This window comes from Anastrepha ludens, chromosome 2 (assembly GCF_028408465.1).
Source record: "Anastrepha ludens isolate Willacy chromosome 2, idAnaLude1.1, whole genome shotgun sequence".
NCBI lineage: Eukaryota > Metazoa > Arthropoda > Insecta > Diptera > Tephritidae > Anastrepha > Anastrepha ludens.
Window position 1 is genome coordinate 170212213 of NC_071498.1, and position 23807 is coordinate 170236019.

Below are 23807 nucleotides of genomic sequence, written 5' to 3' on the forward strand. Positions count from 1 at the left end.
TTTAGAAAATCAAAAAATTGTTCAGCTTTTTAAAAAATTTAAAACAATTCATCAAATTTCGATCAGTTTTTCAAAGTTTTTAATTTTTAGAAATAAAAAATTTATAAAAACTTGAAAACTTTATAATCAGAGCTTTTAGAAAATCAAAAGAAAAAAAATTGTCTATACTACTTTATGACCCATACAACTTAAAGCTATAACTTTTTAAAAAATTGGAAAAACATTCCAAAAATGTTTCCCAAAATTTCAAAGTTTTTTACCAGAGTTTTTAGAAAAAAAATTTTCAAAACTTAATAAACTTTTTTAAGAGGGTTTTAAGAAAAACAAAACAAAAGTTTTAAAGTTTTCAATCAGAGTTTTTAGAAAAAGAGTCTATACAACAACAAACACCATGCAATTTAAGGCTACAAATTTGACAATTTATTTATTTGTAATTTTTGTTTTAATTTTTTATGATTTCTTTTTTATAAAAGTGTAGTCTACACAACAACAAAAACCATACATCTAAAAGGCTATACTTTTTAAAAAATAAAAAAAAAAAATAAAAAAATTTTCATTCAGGTTTTAGCCAGAGTTTTTAGAAAAAATGCTAGGTATGTGCAAAGTGGCGCAAAATTAATCAACAAATTTTGTTTTTGAATAACTTTTTAAATGAAAACTAAACAAATTAGCAACTTTGTTTTGAAAACTTAAAAAAAAATATTTTGTGTGATGGAAATTTTTAAGTTGGCTTTTATGCGCTCCATTCCTTGCCTACTCGCATATTTACGGCAGCCGTTTAGTTCGAAGCCATTTGCAAAAAATATTAATCTTCCGATAGGGTGATTAATTTTGCGCCACCACCTAGGTAGGTAGGTAAGATGGCAAGAGTACCCCAGGTACACTTCAAGTAGCACTTACGTGCTGTTTTGATACCATAAAGTGGACCACTACCTGTGAAAGGATTAAGGGAGGAGATAAGACCGTCTACAGCCATCCAGTGCTGTTGATGTACCGGAGGAGGGAAAAGGGATCTAGGCTGGAGAATTTCTTCAAGTCATACCCAATAGGCACGCTAAGGAATCTCAAGCGCCTAGCCGCCAGAGCCGGACATTTGCAGAGAAAATGTGCAACAGTCTATTTTTCTGTAGGATCCCCACAGCTTCTGCAATATGGGTTGTACAGAACTCCAAGCTTCTCCGCATGAGTGCCGATCAGCCAGTGACCAGTGAACACCGCAGTGAGTTTGGAAATTGAATGGCGGGGGATTCCCATCACCTTAAGCGGTCTGTTTCTATCATATTGAGGTCATAGTGTTTTCGAAATAGCACACGATGAGACAGACCGCAATCTGTCTTGCGCTTTTTCTAGACCACCTACTTAGTTAAAAAGTGGCAAATTTGATTGAGGTACGCCGCCATTTGCAAAAAATATAAATTATCTGATAGGCTGATTAATTTTGCGCCACTTGTATTTTTACAGTCCATTAAATTTTGGACATAATATTCTGACAGCTTAAAATGGCTAAAAATACGCGTTGATTTTTGAAGTTTTTTTTGTTGAATCAAATTTATTCCATATAACGAATGCTCAAAAGTTTTTTTGTGTGCGAAGAAAGTGCACTAAGCCAACGGCAAAAGAAACAAAATATAAAAAAAATCAGCGCGATTTCTGAGCCACTTCAAACTTAAACTTCAAAATTTAAATTCAAATTTAAGAGACTAAAAACTGATACTCAGATTCATTCTTAGAAATTCTAGTTACCGGGTTTGAATTTTGGATGGAAATTTGTTTGAAATTTGGATGAAATTTTGTTGAATTTTTTCTTAATTTTGTACAAAGTTTGAAACATTCATTTACATAGTTTTTACTGTAACATAAATTATATTTTTATAGGAAAATAAATTAAATTAAACAAAAAATAAATAAATAGTGAAAACTTCGCAATATGTCGCGCTGCTTTTATTACGAACACCGGCTTGTGCCCCGAATCCGTACTCATCTAAGTTCGTAGGTAGTTCGCAGTGGAATTGGTTGTTATTTTTGTCATATCTGCGAAAACAAAAAACGCGCTCGAAACGCACGCCCGCTCCGAAATAACTGCACATTTTCTGAAATTTGAATAACCCAGAGTTTGCTTAAATAAACGGAATATTCATGGCAATTCACTATCATTTGCTGGTGGGAAAATATCTAAAATGCGCTTCAGCAGAATTTTCCTATAACTTTTGTACTATTTCCGCATTTTCGTATTTTAATTTTCGTAGTTTTTTGTATGTTTTACATCTCCTATTTCACTCCCTTCCCATGCGTGCGTGCCAAATGAGGCATCACCGAAGCCATATTTTCACCATCCTCCTAATCTCACGACGTGTTTTGCTTGCCGCTTCGTTGGCAAGCTGAGTGATCAGCCTGCATGGCAGTTTGCTATGGCGGGGGGCGGGTGCGATGCGGCAACCCTTCTTGTGCGGCTACACAGTTGTCACTCTGCAAATGCCTTAGGCGCATCGTTTTTGTTGCTGATTATCGTAGTTGCGGCTTTGTTGAGTTGAGTTGGTTGAGTTGCGTTTGAGTAGCCGTTCGTCGCACATTCGTTTTTATCGATATTTACGCGCAACGCTGACAAACAAGAAATTTCCGCTGGGAAGCACCCTTAATCAAACGGAAAGGAGTTAATTACTGCCGCCTGGTGACAACAAATGTCAACAAAGTAAACAATACAAACACGAACAGACAGTTCCAGTAAGTGCCGCAAAGCTTTTAAATCAGCAGCGATTGATTGGCGTGAGAAAGTGTCAACAATGCGTAATTAGCTGTCAGACAATAAGCCGCGAAACGCATTGAAACGGATCAAATGATTGTTCTCAAATGCATCGCAATCTCAAACTCAAGCACACAGAAACACACACATACACAGCCACACATACACGTACACGAAAGGAGGTATGTATTTGCATGTGTGCATGTTGCTGCACACTTCCGAGTCACTTCCTTTGCTTGTTCAACATAAACGTCTATGTATTTGTACTTGGTTTTGCAGAGGGCGATTAAATTAGTTTTCTATTATTTTAGGGAAAAAGAAATCCGTTATTTTTGAGTAAATTTTTGCGCAAATGGCTTAAAATTGTTTTATTTTTGAAATATTAGAAGGGTACTTTTTTCAGATTAACAGGAAAATTGACATTTGAGCTGAGTATTGAGTTTAAAAGAATACACATTGACAACTAGCAAGTACAGCACTCAGACAAAATTAAGTCCATTGTACCGCACTCGGCTACCCGACCTCCGAAGAAATCTGAGTAGACAGTAGGAAGGCAAGGAGCCCAGATGGTCGCTTCTTAAAACATCAGTGCCAAAGACCACAAACCTGATTCGAGCGAAGGCGGAGCAGGCGCACAGGAAGTGGTCCGCCTCTTCACAAGCTGGGCAGAGTGCACTGTCTGCGATGTCTACCTTTTCCATTTGCTTCGCCCACAGAGAGTGGCCCGTCATCAGTCCAATGAGCTGTCTGCAGTCCCTTCTGCTTAATGACTGAAGGATTTGGGACAGTCGGTCGGACATGACAGCTAACACCAGTTTTGTCCATCAGCAGCTTCTCTCCGCCTGAAGGCCTCACAGCCCATTGCAGCTAAGTAGTCCGAGGAGTCGGTACCCACGTGTCCCAGGACCAAAGTTAGCGTCAGGATATAACGTCTACCGACATAGTTCAGCCTGGATTTACAGAACTCGACTAACCCTGATGTGGTTAGGGGGCTGTCTAAGGCCATGACCGCATCTTGGCTGTCGCTGCAGACACATATAGATCTGCCTCTCTATCGGTTTTCCACAATAAAGTTCATCGCTTCTTGAACTGCATACACCTCCACTTGAAACACAGACGCATGCATTCCAAGGGCAAAGCGCAGTTTTATTCCATATAGAGCCGGAGCCGTGCTCGGTCCTGGAGCCATCCGTGACAATACGAAAAAGGTGTTTGCCTGGTTCAGTTTTAGAGTTTGACCACAACTGAGCCTCTGGCAGCACTACACTGTATCTCTTTTCAAGTACGACTCTTGATAGTGTGGAGTCAAGGGGCATAGAGAGAATCGTTGGGTCGAAGTCCATGCCTTCTCTGTTTTCCAAATGCCAGGCAGGGGCCGGTAATTGTTTACTATTTATAAATTTACTTTGGAATTTCAATGATTATTTTTTAAATACGCTTCATACTACAACAAAACCCATATAAAGCAACGTTTCGAATTTGGTACAAAATTTGTAAAATTCGGCAAATTTTTATTAAAATTTCAAACATTGTACTCAGAATTTTTAAAAAAAATTTCGAGTATGCAGTTTTACAGACCATTAAATTTTGGTGCAAGTTGCAAGTAGTTCAAAAATTGCGTTGATTTTTGACAATTTTACTGTTGACGGTGTTGCGAATTTCTTTCCATATGAAAAAAGTTGAGAAAATGCACAAGAGAATGCACAATTCTCCAAAATCAGTCTTAGAGTTTTGATCTACTTGCACTCTATTATACCAAAATTTAATGATACCCGAAAATTTTCTAGAAGTTAAAAAAAGTTAATCTTAAATGGTGAATGGAGAATGTTGACACTTTTATTTACCTGGGTGGTATCATTGCCGCTGAAGATAGTGCGAAACTAGACGCAGTCAAGGGCTTTGTAAAAGAACTAACCAACCAAACTAATAGCGACCTGAGATTACTGGTGGGTGTAATCACTACACACAACGTCTGTGGTCAGCATATGGCTGGCATGAGGGTCACCGACAGCCCGATATGCCTATCCTGTCTTGAGGATGACGACACTGCAGATCATTTTCTCTGTAGCTGTCCGTTGATTTCCAGAATCAGACTGAGGATATTGGGTTGCGATATACTGGGTATGGATCTTCCGGATCTCTTAAGATTCATCAATGAATGCAAGAGATTTGCAGAAGAGTGACCTCAAACTAATTTTTCCGTCTTACCACCCACATTTGATCTTTCTTATCTCGCTATTCTTTCTACTAAAATCTATCCGGGTGTACGACAATGGTCTCCTAACTGAGTGCTTGGACTTGTCCAACCCCCACAAATCTAATCTAATCTATTATACTATTCGTATTCTTGTAAGGATCGAAAACCTGGCTGACAAACAATTGGATTGAAAGCAAAATTCAGTGCTGTGTTAACAGACGTTTACGTCGGATATTGGAGATCTGATGGCCCAACTTATTATTTACTTATGATAACGACGATCTATACCAGAGGTGCAAAATTCAGCCGCTAGCTAACATGGTAAAACTGTGAAAGTGGAGGTGGATTCTGCATACGCTTCGCAAGGACGTAAATGTAATCTGTCGTTAATCACTGGATTCGAATCCACAAAGTTTTCGCAAGGTTGGCCGTCCTAAAATATGTTGTAGGAGAACGGTCTAGAAGGAAGTTGAAACGTTAGGAAAAACTTGGAACGAAATCAAGCTTCTTGCAAAAAACAGAACCAGATGGAGATGTTTTACTGAGGCCCTAAGCTCTAGTGGAAGAAACAGGAACAGATGATGATACAGTTAAATACAAAAAGTTACAGCTTCATACAAAAGTATGATGGATGTTCTTGGAATAAATATCACAAGTGGCTGTACCTAAAATTAAAGAAATTCTTTCAATTTTTATCCTTGGGCGTTAAACCTTACGAGTATTAGCCCATATGCGTTTCTTTTTGGTCGTTCATGAGCCGTCAGCATAGGTAATACAATGTCCAACTTTCTTTCCATATTCAGCGGGGGTCCTCAAGTATGATTATCGTCGATCCTTTATTGTTTTTTTTTTTATATCAGCCACCTGTCTAAGTTGTTCAAATACACGCTGATGATATCCGATGGTATTTGAGCTGCCCTTCTCACTCATTGAATCTATGCATAGAACACCTAATGCACCATAGAACCTAAACAATGACTTAGACCTCGTCAGGGTGAGTAGAGTGGGCAAGCAACAAGGCTTTGGTCTTAAATCCATGCAAATTCCAGTGTACTGCTTTATATACATAATTTGGCATAGCATCACCGCCAATGCACTCAAGTAAAAAGACAAAGCACTCACACTAGTATACATTTAGGGTGCCTGTTAAAAAATAGGAAGAAGAAGACTGTTTTTACTCTTGTTTCTGAACAGGTGTCTCAGGTGAGAAGAAATCTGGGTTGGATGTTTGACAAAAAAAAAATTGTTTTACAAAAAATGTAAAAAATTTCGAAAAATAAAATATTTTATTTAAGTTTTTTTTTTTTTCTAAAAACACAAAACTTATAAAAATTGAAAAACTACTTTTCAAAATTAAACTCTTGACCTTCATGATCAATCAACTAGCAATGGTAGCTATGGTGGTCGTTTTCCTAAAAAGACAAAACGTAATTTATTTCCTAAAAATTGTCAGCAAAAAAATTAAAAAAAAAAATGTTTAGTACATTTTATTCTACAAAAAAATTAAAAATTTGAAATTAACATCTTTTTAATATAAAATAAATATTTTTAACATTTATTTTTAAAACTTTTCGAGAAACTAATATATTTTTCTTGCGCCTAAAAGAAATAATTTCACTCAAGCAACTAATTCCAACACATCAATTTGGCTTCAGAGAAAAACACTCGACGATAGAATAGTTCATCGAATAGTTCACACAATAGAAGAGTGAGTCTCTGGAAAAAAATAACATCTGCTCTGCGATTTTCCTAGATGTAGCTCAGGCTTTTGATAAAGTCTGGCATGAGGGGCTGATCTATAAACTTAAGACGCTAAGAGGGGTGCCTTTTATATGTCGGGATTAGAGAACAAAAGAAAATTTGAATCATCGAAAATCACTTTATTGTTTTTCAAAATATTCTCCATGAAGATCTATACACTTTTGCATGCGTTTGAACCAATTGCCGAAGCACTTTTGCCACTCTGAATGAGGTACCTCCAAAACATGCATTCTGAATGCCGCAACCGCTTCTTCAGGTGTCGAAAAACGTTGATTCTCAGTTTGTTTTTTACGTACGGGAATAAAAAGAAGTCATTCGGTGCCAAGTCAGGACTATACGGCGGATGACCCATTAATTCGATGTTTTGGGTGCTCAAAAATGCTGCCGATGCGTGAGAGCTCGCATTGTCCTGGTGAAGAGTGATCCGTCTTTGGCGATTGGTTTTCCTAATTTCTTGGAAGACAACTGGCAAATAAATGGTTGTGTACCGCTCAGAATTTACTGTTCTGCGCCGAAAAAACAGGCGACCATTTGCTTGGAAGTGCTTCGTGCCCGAACAACTTTTGTTGGATTTGGCTCATCTTGAAACACCCATACAGTCGACTGCTGTTTACTTTCGGGCTCATACGCGTAAATCCATGATTCATCACCTGCCACGATGTCATAGACGTATTTCGAGGCCCCGCGATCGTATTTTTTGAGCATTTCCTTCGACCAATCGACACGAGCCTTTTTTTGAGCGATTGACAAATTGTGTGGGATACAACGCGAACAAATTTTTTTGACAGTCAAATGTTTATGCAATAATGAATGGACGACCTTCACGAAATTCGTCTTGGAGTGAACTACGACCACGATTGAATTCACCATACCATCGATAAACACTGGTCCTTGATGGAGCTTCATCGCCAAAAAATGAATTAAGTTCATCCATGCAATGTTGCTGAGTTAATTCACGTCGAAAGTTGTAAAAGATAATCGCACGAAAATGTTCACGATTTAATTCCATTTTTGGACCGAGATGAATCTTTTAAGTTACTGTGAACAACACAAATAGCGCTGGTATTTCAAAACGTTCAGAATACGTAAAAGCCAAAAAATGTCAAACTTTGCGATACAGCTGTCAGTTGCCAGATTGCAACACCAGGGTTGCCAAATCCCGACATATAAAAGGCACCGCTCGTACTTCCGATGAAAACTACCGAATTATTGACATCTTATATTGAAGATCGATATTTTCGCGTAAAACATGGACAGGCATATACCAGCCTTAGAAAAATCAATGCAGGCGTTCCGCAAGGCAACATACTTGGACCGGTATTGTACTTGTTGTATACTTCCGATTTGCCTGTTCCTAAATCCTGCAAAATAGCGACGTTTGCGGACGATACGTGCGTCCACGCTGTTGGCGAAAACGGGGATGAATCTACTGCGAAGCTACAGGAATCGATCACTGTAATAACGAACTGTACTAGTTTGTGGAATATTAAACTTAACGACACTAAATCGGTACACGTGAACTTTACAAACAAAAAAGTTATTTACAAACCCATTCAAATATTTTCCGCAAACGTTCCGTATGCTTGTACAGCAAAGTACTTGGGCATGACTTTAGACTCTAAGTTCACGTGGAAGGAACATGTCCAAACCAAAGCCGCTGAACTCAATCTAAAACATAGAAACTTGTACTGGCTTATCGGCAGAACGTCTAAATTACGCATTGAAAATAATATGTCAATTTACAAACAAATCCTTGGGCCAGTGTGGACTTATGGAGCTCAACTGTGGGGATGCACCGCCAAAAGTAATGTAGAAATCATTCAACGTTTTCAAACCATGGCACTACGGGACATCGTAAAAGCCCCCTGTTATATACGCAATGACGACCTACATAGAGACGTACAATTGCATACAGTCAATGAAATGATAAATCTCTACGCTGTCAAGCATGTCAATAGGATTGAGCAACACATCAATCCTGAAGCCTCATCTCTTTGCGATGAAGCAATATATACTAGGAGGCTGAAGAGGACGAAACCACTGGATCTAGTGGTTATTAATAAGTAGATTCATAAATTCACAAACTAAAATTGCTTGTTAGTTATAAAACTAGGTGTAATACCATGAAATGTATCTATTTATTTATAACATTTCAATAAAAAAAATTTTTTTTTTCAAAATATCAAAAAAAATTGTTTTTAGAACAAAATATACTTTAAAATAATTTTTTTTTTTAGATTTAATATTAAACAGTATATAAATATTTCAAAAAATGGTTTTTTGTTTAATTTTCAATATTTTAAGAATATATGTATTTTTTTTGGAAAAAATAAAACAAATTTAAAAAAAAAATTCAGTTTTGTTTTAGGTATATTTTATTCTAAACATTGTTTTTTAAATGTTAGTTTATGCCCTAAAGATTTTGAGAAAGTATCAAAAATTAAAATCTTCTTTGAGAAAGTATCAAAAATTAAAATTTTTGTCAAAAACCTATTTTAAGAAAAATTTACACCTCCGTACAGGCATAAAGAAGTCACATTTAGTCTATGATAAATAAGCTCGTTTTGGTAAAAAAACCTATTTTAAAAAAAATATAAAACTACTTTTCCGTTAAACGACGTTATTAAGTATCTTGATTTACAGACTATAAACTACACTAAAATTACACTAATTTTATACTCGCACACTAAATACGCTCCACCTTTAAGAACGTATCCCCTCTCAAATTGATTGAAGTACTCTTCGTCAGTTCACTCACAGAAAAGCGAAAATTCTTCAACAGATACACTAATGCAGTCCGCATCTCCATCTCCGCAAATCGAAAGCCGATGCACTTGCGCGGCCCATCGCCAAATGGTAGCCACCCAATCCGCTCACGCATCTTTACGTTTTCCGGCATGAAGCGTTCTGGATCGAATTTCTCGGGATCAGGATAAATTTCAGGATCATAATGTATGCCGATAACGGGTATTGTAGCCAAAACCCCTGCTGGTAAGGCATACTCGGGACGATCCGGCACGGGGTAGTCGTGCAACGCTTGGCGCGCCAGATGCGGCAATACTGGATACTTACGCAACGTTTCTATGGAAAACACACATTGCCACAATTGTATGGTATATTGATGACGCAAAGACACACTTACCTGATAACACCTGCTTCATGTATTGCAGCTCATGCAGACACTCATAGGTGAGTTCGTTGTCGTGTTGACACAATGTCTCAATAATCTCACAGCGTAGACGTTCCTGAATCTCCGGCTGCCTAGCCAGCTCGTACAATGCACCAGAGAGCGTCGATGATGACTTCTCGGAATCTGCAGCAAAGAAGAAAAACGCATGCGCTGTCATCTCCTCTACAGTCAGAACCTTAAATTCATAATTTTCATCATACCTTAATTTCTTACTCTTATTCAGCTCCATCATCAGATTCATCAAGTCGTTGCCAAGTACATTATGCTTCTCTCGATATTTCATATTCTCCCGCATCAGTCGCACAAAGAAATTTGCTAAATCCTCATGTATTACAGCCATGCGTAGCTTGCGCGCCAATTTGGGAAAACCCTCTCTATGACGGCGATCGGTGAATATACGACGTCCAATAACGCGACACTCAGCATTCGGATTCTTAAGGCTGTTGCGTTCAATACCCAAAGCGCACTTGCCAATCACTTCGGTGGCGTAGCGACCCATCAGCTCCTTCACTTCCACATTAACGTTGCGCTGCACCAACGCATCAAGTGTTTGGACCAATTGCTGCGCCCCATTGCGCATCAACGGAAACATACCACGCACTTTATACTCGGAGAAAGTCGGCGAGAGTTTGCCATGCAAAACATGCCACTTCCAACGGTCAACGAAGAACAAATCTCCCGTGAGCGGATCATCCTGCTCATTATAGAATAGACCTCGATCGCTGAAGTTCGAAAAATCCTTCATTAATATATTCTTCACAAGCCCCATATCCAAGATCATGGCAGCGGGGCGCTGAAAGAAATAGTAGCCACAGAAGGGGCCGGGGCCCTTGTAGCGCTGATACATAGAGCGCAGAATCTCGGAGAAGCCGTATGATTTAGATAAATTATGAAAACTGCCATACAAGTAGCTGAGCGTGTCGTGTGGTATGCCGCGTTCTCGCCAGTAGTTTATGCGACGCCAAAACAAATATGCGACAGCCGTCAATAAAACAACAATTCAAGTAATTAGTACGTGTAGAAGTGATAAAGGTAGTGTGAAATTCAATACAATCAATGTGACCACGATTTCTTGATTTTATTTTTTTATTTTTTTAAAAATATCAAGCAAAATTATATTTAATAATTTTCTATCCTAACCCGTTTTTGAACTTTGCATTTGGGTCATAGTTGAACAGCTTATGCGGATTATGAAGTCTAGAGTGTGATTTAAATAGTGAGAAATAGGAAGAACTAAGATTTTCTAGATTACATTTAAGCAAATATTCGATTATTAGTGACAAATGAGAGTGGTGGCGCGGCCTGGGGGCTGTGGGAAGGGAGTTTCATCATAAAAACATGCCTATAACCTTCATTGGGCGGAAATATGAATGTATAAAAATGTTTACGTCATTTGGTGTTGTCGTTTCGTAGTGATGCGCGGACAACCCACAGAGATTCACCTTTGTAGTATAAATAATATAGTAAATTTTTTTTTAATAATCTCAAATACGTATGGTCTGCTGCCTCCAGGCTCCGCAAACTCATTTGCACACTTTCTCCACCCTCAAGTGAATGTCACCCACGGCCATGGATAAGAATGTCTTCTTGTTATATTTTATGGGGATCTGTGTTTTTTCACTAACACCGAATCGGAAATTCTTGAGCAAGTACGCCAAGCCTACACGCGTCTGCACCAGTCCAAAACGTAAACCAACACAATTACGTGGCCCATCACCAAATGGCAGCCACTCAATAGGATCGCGTTCTGCGACTTTTTTTCGCGTAAAGTTATCGGGGTTGAACTCTTCGGGCGTAGGATAGTAATCGTCATCCAAATGTATTCGCCGGTACAATCACAAACATACCCTTATTGATGTGACTTCAGATGGCCGGCCACTTGGTAGTCCTCCGAGCATTCACGCGTGAGCATCGGCACTATTGTATGTTTGCGCAGTGTTTCTGTTTAGTCAAAGGAGACATCTAGTCAACACATAGAAATACTTGTAAATATAAATTTGAATTACGTTACCTGATATCACCTGTTTCAAGTACACAATTTCACCCATACACTCGTAGGTGAATTCGCCATTGTGCCGCCCCAGCACTTCGCACGCGCTGCTGCATATCCTGATGTTGTGCCAGCTCGTAGAGCGCAAAGCCCATTGTTGTCGGTGCGGTTTCAAAACCGGCGGCCAAGAACAGGAATGCCTGTGCTGCGATCTCTTCAACGCTTACATATATTGGCCATTGGCTGACCGTCTGCCGTTTTCAACATTTTATTGTTGTTCAATTCCAACAATATGTCGAAAAAGTCGTTGTGTTTGATGCCATTTGTCTCGCGATACTCGATATTTTCACGTGCAATGCGCTTATAAAATTCGGTTATGTGTTCAGGTGTTATCTTAATATGAAGACGCCGGGACAATTTCGGGAATAGTAAAATAAACGCGAAGCCTAAAATATTATGGCGCTGATCTGTGAACACGCGTTTACCCATCTGCCGAAATGGTTCGTTGGGGTTCTTCAAGCTGTTGCAGCTCATACCGAAGGCGCATGAACCAATCTCATCGGTGGTGTAACGCCCAAGAAAATCACGCAGCTCTAACGTAGAGCCGTCCTTCAATGCCTCACTGACCACATTCACTAGGTCAGTGGCCGCTCCCGTCACAGTTGGAAACATTTGTTTCATCTTGCCCGACGTGAATGTCGGTGAGAGCTTATTGCGCATAGCACGCCATTTATGTCCGTCCAAGGAAAAGAGATGTCCAGAAAGTGGATCATCATCGGTATTCGTATAGAGACCACGATCGGTGAACTTATTAAAATCTTTGATGAGTATAGCTTTGGCCAAGCTGGTGTCTAAAACAAAAACCGTCGGCTGATGAAACCAATAGAAACCACAAAATGGGGCAGTTCCTTTGAATTCATTGTAGGTGCCAGCGTACGCGTCGTTTGCATGCCAACCAAATTGCCAAACAAGCAGCTAGGCTGGTCACACGGTATGCAACGGTCCTGTCAATAGTTCAAACGTTTTCGAATGAAATAGGCGAAATACCCCATAAGACCCAAGATAATGAATAGCAAGCATTGCGTCATTGACATAGTGGCGACTAAACGATTGGTCGATTGGCGAGCACAGACGCTCCTAACTAGTTTAAACGTTGCTGGCGAACTACTAAGATAAAAAGTATTATGAGCACGCCAAACTCAGATACTTGAAAGCTTCTATCGGCAAATTCGTATTGCACCTGTATGCGAATGCATTCTATAGATACCTATACAAATGCACATAGACAAATGTAATTACAAAAGCAACAAGCTCAACATTGTTGAGATCTGTATGTTTTTGCACATTGCGTTGGGAGTACTACGTTAGGGAGTGCCCACTTGATTGCATTTCTAGCCGAAGGTGCAATTTTTCCAATAAATATCGCCTGCAATTAAGTGATGAAAAAGCTTCGAACGCATTAATTATAGAATATATTTCTACACCCTTTGCAAAATAATAAACACACTACTATTTTTTTATAAAAATACAAGCAACGGTTATAAAATATATACCCTGTGTCACTCCCCGAAAAAATGATTAAAATCGATCCAGTAGTTTTGGCTTCTTCATTACTGCCCGTGGCCCGGACGCGTTAAATTTGGAGTAAAAGTGTTCCCCTTTCTTTATAGCATGAAGATTTCCTGCTATCTTTGGAATATCTAAATTCATACCCTACACTTTTACATATTTACTTTTAGCATTTTTACATATGTATTTATTTTATTTTTACAACAATTAATATATTCCAGAATATCTTTATATACAACGTTCATAGCTTTCTTGTCATTAGACAATACAAATATGTTTTCTCTAGAGGTTACTCTTGAAAGAGCGACATACAGTTGGCCATGTGAAAAACAGTCAACGCTCAAATCTAAGCCTGCAACGTTGAAGGTTTGACCCTGAGATTTATTAATGGTCATTGCAAAAAATGTCTTTACCGGAAATTGTAAGCGTTTAAATTGGAATGGTAGATCCGATGGTATCAGAGGGATTCGGGGAATCAATACATCTTCTCCGGTACCACATCCTGTGAGTATTGTGCGCTCTATTATGAAAGTTTTCAGTGATTTTACCATCAAACGCGTGCCATTGCAAAGTTTAGGTGGATTTAGGTTTCTTAATAAAATAACAGGACAACCTATTTTCAGCTCCATTTTGTGAGGAGGGAGTCCAGACGGGTTCAAAGAATTTAGAAATTCTGTAGGAAAATGAACAGCTTCTTGCAAATCGAGAACACTATCGACCGAGTAGTATATTTTCGTCGGCGCATCAATCTTTGAAATAATCAAGTTATTTACTTTATCTACTTGTTCGTTAGTTGGTGACAGAATAGCTCTTTCTTTAAACCGAGATATTGTCTTATAACTTATGTTACCAATGTCAGGATAGACATTGTTGACTAACACTTGGATGTTGTCTATCAAAACACAAAGGTTTTCTAGGTTAATCCGTCCCTCACTTTGTGTTAATTCTCCATTGCCAACTTTTAGCTGAAGATGACGAAACCCTCATATTAGTTTTAAGCTCTAATTTATTGACATGCGACCAAATGTGGGATCTTTTTAGCGAAGCATTTATTTCGTCAGCACGTGTTCCTCGAGTCACAACTGATGGGATTGGACGGAAATCTCCTGAGAACAGAATTGTACATCCACCCATAGGTGAATTTTTGTTGGGCAAATCGCGCATTGTCCTATCCAGTGCTTCCACAGGCGTCTTGTTTGACATGGTAGCTTCGTCCCAGGCTATTCATGAGCAGTCACGCATCAATTTTCCTGTATTGCTCTGTTTAGAAACACTACAGACGCTGTTATCATCATCGGTGGCGATTTTCAGCGGAGCTTGATTGTAGAGTGTGCGGTTCGGCCTCCTTTCAAAAGAGTAGCAGCAATGCCGGATGACGCAACAGCTAACGCAATTTTTCCGGTAGACCTCATTTACTAATTACTGTTGTAATATCTTGAAAAATATTATTTTTAATTATATGCTGTTAAGAGCCATATACATAGATCTATATTAAAACAACAATGTATTTAAGGTATTTAATTAGATAAGGATTAATGCTGTACCTATTTGTTGAAATCGCTTCGAAAATAAGCTATTAGTTGTCGTAAAATGTAAATGACAAAAAATGTTATTGTATGGAATCGATAGCAAACTTAACGCGCTCCGAATCAATAAATACTATTCAAAAACTGTATTTTAATTATGTGCGATTTACTAATATAGAACGTGAAAATAGCGGTTTATTTCGCTGTAAAATTGTATGTACATATAATTACATGGAATTCAGTATATACATACATACATACATATGTACATACGTCCGAAATGTTGCATCATGTCCGAAATGAAATAATGCGAGCGATTCGTAAATACATACATACATACGTCACCATACGATGTATGTAATTCTACATTAATGAGGTGTGGTGAGATTATCGCTTAACGTCTGTTGCTTCATTCGGTTGGCAGCGAACAAACACACAAACAGCTTTTTTTGGAAAAAGAGCTTCTTTTGTATATGGGAACTTCCACAGAAAAGTCTACCTTAACCGAAAACCTAGACTAAGTTAAACAAAAAAAATTGCTTGATTTATTAAAGAAAACTATTTAAATATCATAAAAGTAATATTTTCAAAATTTTCCTTAATTGCGTTCTTGACTTATTGGAACACAAATTTCATGTTCACTTGGTGATCAGTTTTTTTATTTACAAGAGCGTTTTCTCTTTGCTGTTTACGTTTCTAAGAGTAACTCTGCAATTCAACTCTAATAGCTACAATTTGGCAATAACAACAACTAGGCGTAAAACCAATGTAAAAGAGCAGTGGCGTTTCAATTAACGGTACATTTTGCATTTACTTTTAAAAGATGTTCATCAATAACGTCACGCCATACAGATGCTATTTAGTCTTATTATAACTGCGCTGGCGATTGTAGATGCAAATAATTTTGTATTTTAATAAAAGTTGATGAAGTTTACAAATTAAATTAAAAATTACGACAATTAAGCAAGGAATTTCTGTCGTATTGAGCTTCAAAGTTTCGTAACGTCACGCCATATAAGTAATTTTCTCGATAGGTGATGGCTTTTTCTGAATTATAATTCAATCATGTCTTATGTAGATGGATTCTTCGAGTAACTGTAAAAAATACTCAAAGTGCTATAGGGAAAAACTAAAAACTGACCCACTGAGGCTGGAGAGAAGCCGTTTAAAAGCAAAAGAGAGGGCATCAAAGTACAGAAAAAGGTTAGAATCCAGCAAGCATACAAGTGATGTAATAAGAAAACCAAATTGTAAAAGACAACAAGCATTTCGCCTGAGAAAGAAAAATGAATGTGCCAAAGAAGCCAATCAGCCCTATAAATACAGGCAATCAGAACGATATGTCAGTTCAGTACAATTTCAACTATGGATCGCTTTACAACGAAACGCTAGCTGTATTAAACGAATAATTAAAAAATGAATATTTATTCCAGAATCGCCGATTACCTCGCGAATATATAGATATAAAAAGTAAAATCTTTTACAAATACCAAACCAAAAGGTAGGTCTGGTAGTCAAACTCTGAAACTCAAATCCGCTGCACTTTCAGATGTATGTCATCTTTGCTTTGCATTAAGAGGTGGTTCCGATCCATTTGCAAGGGAATGTCGGTTAGTTGACAAGTAGAAAATTCAAAATTGCGCAACAAATAGACTAAAGCGGCACGCATCTGCATTTGGCCAAAGCGCATACCAATGCAATTGCGCGGGCCATCGCCGAATGGTAGCCAATTGATGGAGTCCCGCACTTGCATTTCCTCTGATGAAAAGCGATCGGGATCAAACTTCTCGGGCTCGGGATATATTTCTGGATTATGCTGCATGGCGAAGACTGGTATGAATACGGTCGTGCCCTTTTCGATCACATAATTGGGATGGTCAGGCACAACATAATCATCTAGCGCCTTACGTTGCAAGTGTGGAAGAATTGGGTATTTTCGTAGTGTTTCTACATAAAGAGCAGAAGTAGAAACGTTTATTATACAGGCATAGTTTTAATAATTTCTGTCATATATTTACCTGCAATCACCTGTTTCAGGTAAGGCATCGAGTTGATGCATTCGTAAGTTAGCTCGTTGCCGTGTTTCTCTATTGTCTTCACAATTTCCTCTCGCAGGCGCTGTTGTATTGCTTGGTTTTGCGCCAACTCATAAAGCATAAAAGATAGAGTAGAAGATGATGTCTCAAAGCCAGCCAGAAAGAACACAAATGCCTGCGCCGTCATTTGCTCCACCGTCAGACTCTTTCCATCGGTTTTTTCATCGAATTTTAACTTCCCCTTATTCAGTTCCATCAGGATGTTCAAAAAATCTTTGCGCTGCACATTACTCTTCTCCCTATAATCTACCGTTTCGCGTACTATCTTCAAAAAGAAATTGGTAATTTCATCTGGTACTACACATATATGAAATATGCGTGCCAAATTTGGCATGACTTGAACCAGTCCATTTACGAGGTCCGAATGACGGCGTTCGGTGAAAATGCGACGTCCCATTTTGCGAAAGATAGTATCTGGATTTTTCAAACTATTGCATTCAATGCCGAAGGCACAAGAGCCGATCACATCGGTGGTGAAACGCGCCATAATATCTTTGATCTCGATTACATTATTCCGCTCGAGCTCACTATTCATAGTTTCGACGAATTGTTCAGCCACGTTCAGAATAGTGGGAAACATGTATTTCATTTGGCCGGAAGTGAAGGTAGGTGAGAGTTTATTGCGCATAACGCGCCATTTTGGGCCATCAAGCATAAACAAATGCCCAGTAAGGGGATCATCTTTTTCATTGCTATACATACCGCGATCAGTGAAATTACTAAAGTCCTTAATTAATATGTGTTTTGTCAACTCCGGTGTCAAAGCCAAAACCGATGGAGTTTGGAATAAATAAAATCCACAAAATGGGCCCGATCCCAAATGATGTTTGTAGATTCTTGTAAGCACTTCTGCCAAGCTATTTTTCGCCGGAATATCTTTAACATTACCGAAAATCCAATGTGGCGTATCACAAGGAATACCCCTTCGCTGCCAATAAGTTAAATTGCGACGAGTAATATAAAAAGCGGCAGCAACAATTACTGCGAGAATACTGAGTAGAACAGCGGTTACAGCCATTGCGGCGATAGAGTTGCTTAGAAATAACGGAACTGCCGATTGTTGCGCTGTTGAGCACTAAACCCGAACTAACCACGAAAGTTACAATTATTGACTATACATTGAATGATGTTTATGTATTTTCTCGTAAAAATGACTAATACACTACTCAGCAAGTGTGTGTACGTATGTGGGCTGTATTTAAAGAGCGAATATTTGTGTGAAACAACTTTCATGACACAGCAACTTTGTAGTCAGCTTTCTCCATATGATAAAATTACTATTACTTTTGTTTGTGCATACTCATTCGTACTACTTACCACCCTGGTACTTTTTCGCCAAAAGGGGACCACTACTACTCATGTGCGAATTAATTGCAACAGAGTAGCTTCTCGGTTTAATTACCTATGTTTGTTTTTGGTTATCATTATTTACACTTTCTGCCGCTAAAGCTGCCAAGAGCGTATCTTCTTACATGCCAAGTACTTTCGACAATTTTTTTATGTGGAAGAAAATGGCACCTTCAGTAAAAAAATGTCGAAAATCAACGGTATTTTGTAGCCACTTGCAATTTGCACTTTATTATACCAAAATTCAATGTGCATTAAAACTGCATACCAAAAATTGTTCTAAAAACTCTGATTAAAAAGTTTGAAATGTTGGTGAAAATCTACAGAATATTTATTCATAATTTTTTGAAATTGAATTTTCTGTATTATTTACATACATATATACAGCTATGGTCAGACATTTAGCGCACTTTATATTATATTATACTGATAAATAATGCAGTTACTTCTAAGAGAGTGCAAATTTTCCTAATTTTGTTTTCAGCATGATAAGAGTTATTTATGGGTCTCTTCAAATGCCCAAAAAATAACCGTTATAATTCTTTCGTATTTGTTATTGCTTATTTTTTCTTGAGTTCTGTCTCAATTACGTTGGACAACTATTTAGCGCACTTACGCGTGTTTTTCTCTTGCATGCGATCGGTTCGGCAAATAACTATTTTTTGTGGTGAATATTTAATTAATAACGTCTATTATTTAAATTTTTGCTAAAATGGCTAGAGGAAAGTGTAGTTCGGTTGAACAAAGAAAAATAATATGGAACCTTTACCAAAGTGGGACCAATCAAGTGAAGATTTCCAGAATAGTGCATTGTTTAAGAAAAATGGTATACAATGCCATCAGAGATGTTAAGTCGGATGCTAATTTATTAAAACAAAAAAAAAAAAATTCGTAAAGCTCCGCCACGTAAAAGTTCCCCCCGTGAGGATCAAATAATTGTAAGGAAAAGTCGAGCGGATCCTTTTATGTCTTCACGAACGATAGCGGCTGAAATAAGGGCAAAATTACGCTTAGTTGTGTCCAGTAAGCTTGTGCGAAGGCGTCTGAATGAAAATAAAGTATTTGGTCGCATAAGCAGAAAAAAACCGCTCCTATCAAAAAAGAATATTAAAGCGCGTTTATCATTCGCGCGTAGGGACCTCTTCGAAAAGACAGAGTTTTGGAAACGAGTACTTTTTACGGATGAAACTAAAATAAACCGCATCGGTCCTGATGGAAAAACGTATGTACATCGTGAAAAAAATCAGGAAACCAATCCACGGTACACAAAAAAGACGGTGAAGCATGGCGGTGGGAATTTAAAAGTTTGGGGGTCTTTCTCGTGGCGCGGGGTTGGACCGCTGGTCACGATAGAAGGAAATATGGATAAGCATATGTATCTGAATATACTTAGAAATAATATGGAGCCATATTCTTTCGAGTTTATGCCAGTAAATTGGATATTTATGCACGACAACGATCCCAAACATACTGCGGGAGTGGTCAAAAACTGGCTTTCGCAGGAAAATATTACCCAGCTCGATTGGCCAGCAAAAAGTCCGGATTTAAATATGCAACTTGATATTGATTCACAAAGGGCCTACGAAAGGTAGATAGCTGTTTAGAGCAGCTTTAGACACGCACAAATCATTTGGTTTTTTCCTCGTGTTCCTTCTGTGAACAGAGCTTGTTCCGAACCATACAAAAAAGGGGTGCAGCAGAAAACAAATAACACTTTCTAGTGCTCCGTCGAAATAATCCTATCGGAACTAGAGGATTTTTCTATGTGTATATTATTAACTACTTGCTTTCGAGTTTTTGGTATGTGTGCATGTATATTATATTTGTTTTAAAAATGGTTTCTGATAATAACAAAAGTTATAATGTAATTTTTATTGATCCCGCAATTTAAATTACTTATCGCTCACCTTTTTCTGGGCAAATTATCTTACGCAATAGATAAGACCTGTAGCCTATGGCCGAAAACTGGTTTATTGCATTATTGATTATTTTCATATTTGAGCACTTAATTTTCGACTGACGAAATTCGCAATATAGATTAAAGTTAGGTATATGTAAGAGGCCTCTTTATTGATGAAATTTTGGAAGGATGTAGAATTTGCCCGTTTCTACCTAAACACTGCCGTCCTTTTCTGCTAGTACTACTGCTTAACCAGTTAACTGTGGCGCTCCCATTTAAAAGTGCGCACAGTTTTGTGTCGCCAGAATTGAGCTATGACGAGTATATTCGTCAATCACAGAGTAAGTTGCGCTGGTAAGATATTGGATGAAAAAGATGGGTTAATTTTATAAAATTAAAAATTTTATTCTCTTTACTTCTTTGGTTAACATAAGCATATATTACATACATATTAAACTAAAATCGCAATAAATTCAATTAAATATTATACGTATAATAGTAAGAATTCAAATTCTTGCTGTGGAGTGATATTCAGCGAAACAGGGTATTATACATAATGGGACTTTGCAAATCGAACACCAGTAACGGGATTCCTTCCTGCTCTTAAGTTTGTATCAATGCGAACACCTTCGCGAAGGGTTTTTTTTCGATGTACCGGGTATATATTCCGGAACATGATTCCCGCCTAATTGACTTATATAAGGTTGTCAAAAAAGTCTTGCGGTATTTTTATTGAATTTTCAATTGTTCATAAAATTGGTTATAATAATGCGATTTAAGTCAAATATGCGCCGTTTTGTTCGATGACGAGTTCCCAACGAGATGCCAACTTCATAATGCCCCTCTTATAGAAGCTCGCTTCCCTATTGTCAAAAAACTCGGAGAGCCAATTTTCACAGGACTCTCTTGTGGACAACTTCCTATTACCAAGCTCGTTCGCCATGGACAGAAATAGGTGGTAATCACTTGGTGCGAGATCCGGACTATACGGTGGATGCAAAAGAACCTCCCATCCGAGCTCCCGGAGCTTCTGGCGCGTCACCAAAGATGTGTGTGGCCTGGCGTTGTCCTCATGGAAGACAATTCTGCCTCTGTTGATCAAAGATGGCCTCTTCTGCATGAGTGCTGCATTCAAGCGATCCAGTTGTTGGCAGTACAGGTCCGAATTGAGCGTTTGGCCATAGGGGAGCAGCTCATAGTGGATGATTCCCTGTCAATCCCACCAAACACACAGAAGAACCTTCCTGGCCGTCAATCCAGGCTTGGCCACCGTCTGGGCAGCTTCACCGCTTTTCGCCCACGACCGTTTGCGCTTCGCGTTGTCGTAAGTGACCCACTTTTCATCGCCAGCCACCATCCGCTGCAAAAACGGGTCGATTTTGTTGCGATTCAGAAGCGATTCGCATGCATCCATACGGGCAAAAATGTTTTTTTGCGTCAAGTCTTGTGTCACCCATACATCGAGCTTCTTTTTGAATCCAAGCTTCTTCAAATGGTTTATAACGGTTTGATGACCCATGCCCAGCTCTTGGCCGATGCTACGGCTGCTACTATGCCGGTCTCTTTCGATCAATTCAGCGATTTTATCGCAATTTTTGATGACAGGCCTTCCGGACCGTGGCGCATCTTCGATCACCTCTGCACCAGAACGAAAACGTTGAAACCATCGTTGTGCGGTGGAAATGGAAACTGTAGCGGGTCCATAAACTGCACAAATTTTATTGGCAGCATGAGATGCATTTTTGCCTTTATCGTAGTAGTACTGTAAAATATGCCGTATTTTCTCTTTATTTTGCTCCATGTTTGCGACGCTATAACTTACGAACGACTAAAAGCAAACAACAATTAATCAAACACGTGTTAGCACGTGAAAAGAGCTTTCCAAAAAGCTCTAGCGTGAACCGATGCGACGAATACAACTAGAACTACGCGCTTGCAAAGACAAGCTTGGGGAAATACCGCAAGACTTTTTTGACAACCTTATATTAGCTCTAAATGGCCGAGTTTGTGTCGATTTATTTCTTTCAATTGGATACATCGCAAAAGTGTATTCAATAAATTTGCGCAAAAAGTGGGGGACAAATGAACTAAAAATAAAAAAATAGTAATTTACAGAACTTCTGGACAACTTTATAATATTTACGCACTTGAAATTCTTACGTTGCACTGTACTTATTTGATAAGAACCGCCGACACTTGGTAAGATATGCACTCACACACACGAGTTAGCTTTCTAGATTATAAATCCACTTTTTGACTTTTGCCTTTGCCCCTTTTCGGTTAACATCTAAAAAACGTTATCATCGCACATAAATAAATTCATTAAGCGAACTGGTGAACTTTTTCAACCAGCGCATACGGGGAAGCATGACATCATCTCAAACTGTTTATATTTTCTATTTGTATGTTTTATTGTAATTTAAATAGCCAATGGTTACTAATTTATACGCATGACGAGTATACTCGTCAATACACACAATTTTGCCACTTCTCCATGACGAGTATACTCGTCAATCACAGTTAACTGTTTAAACTACTCGGTAGAAAAAAAATATTTTATTTGTTTGCGTAAAAGTACTTCTGCTTCGTATGAAGAGATAAAGGGGAAAAGTGTAATAAGGTGGAAATATGCTATGAATAAATACGAGGTGGACTCAATCACTTATTGGGATTGTATGGCATAAATGGAAACACTTTTAACGCAAACAGGAAATATGAGTAAAATTAGTCTTATGTATAGCAAATTGCAAGGCGGCCGCCGGAATTCACAGATAGAACGTTGGTTCGAATCTCGGTGAAAGCAAAATTAATAAAAACATTTTTCTAATAGCGGTCGCCCCTCGGCAAGCAATGGCAAACCTCCGAGTGTATTTCTGCCCTGAAAAAGCTCCGCATAAAAAATATTTGCCGTTCGGAGTCGGCTTGAAATTGCAGGTCCCTCCATTTGTGGAACAACATCAAGACGCACATCACAAATAGGAGGAGGAGCTCAGCCAAATACCCAAAAAGGGTGTACGCATCAATTATATACATATATATATAGCAAATTGCAGGTTTGTAAAAAACTCTACCGAGAGCTAGTTCGAGCTCCAGTGGGTATGATCATAAAGCTGGGAGTATGAGGAGCAAAAACGGAACAGAATTTTCGAAATTTTGCTGAAAAATTTATCTGAAAACCTTAAAACAGATTTTAAAACCATCAAAAATCAGAGTGGCGCGACCTGTGTTTTGGTTACATTGGCTATCAAATTTTATTAACCTGTTTTTTTTGCTCCCCGGATGCCACTGTCCAATTCCTATATCGAATAGCTTGCTGCCTCCGAAAATCGGGTTTATTTCTTTCACGCACAAGTTTTCAAGTTATGGGGAAGAATACTATTAAATGGACAAGTTTTAAAAATATTATTGTATAAAGCGTTTTTCTGTAAGAGCGCTTCAACTTTTGAACTTTTTTGAATAAAACACAAACGGTTTGACTTTTTTAACTACAA

The 23807-nt window shown here is 38.3% G+C and overlaps 1 protein-coding gene and 1 pseudogene across 1 annotated transcript; both read right to left on the reverse strand.

Annotated features, from left to right (window-relative positions):
- Nucleotides 1–9179: 9179 nt before the first annotated feature.
- Nucleotides 9180–16266, reverse strand: LOC128855756 (cytochrome P450 6a9-like; annotated as a pseudogene).
- A 104-nt stretch (nucleotides 16267–16370) lies between these two features.
- Nucleotides 16371–18173, reverse strand: LOC128855851 (probable cytochrome P450 6a21). The gene is made up of 2 exons (XM_054091058.1): nucleotides 16992–18173; nucleotides 16371–16920 (listed from the first exon to the last, which is right to left on the reverse strand). The coding sequence occupies exons 1-2, from the start codon at nucleotides 18085–18087 to the stop codon at nucleotides 16502–16504; spliced, it is 1515 nt and encodes a 504-aa protein (XP_053947033.1). The 5' UTR covers nucleotides 18088–18173; the 3' UTR covers nucleotides 16371–16501.
- Between the last annotated feature and the right edge of the window lie 5634 nt (nucleotides 18174–23807).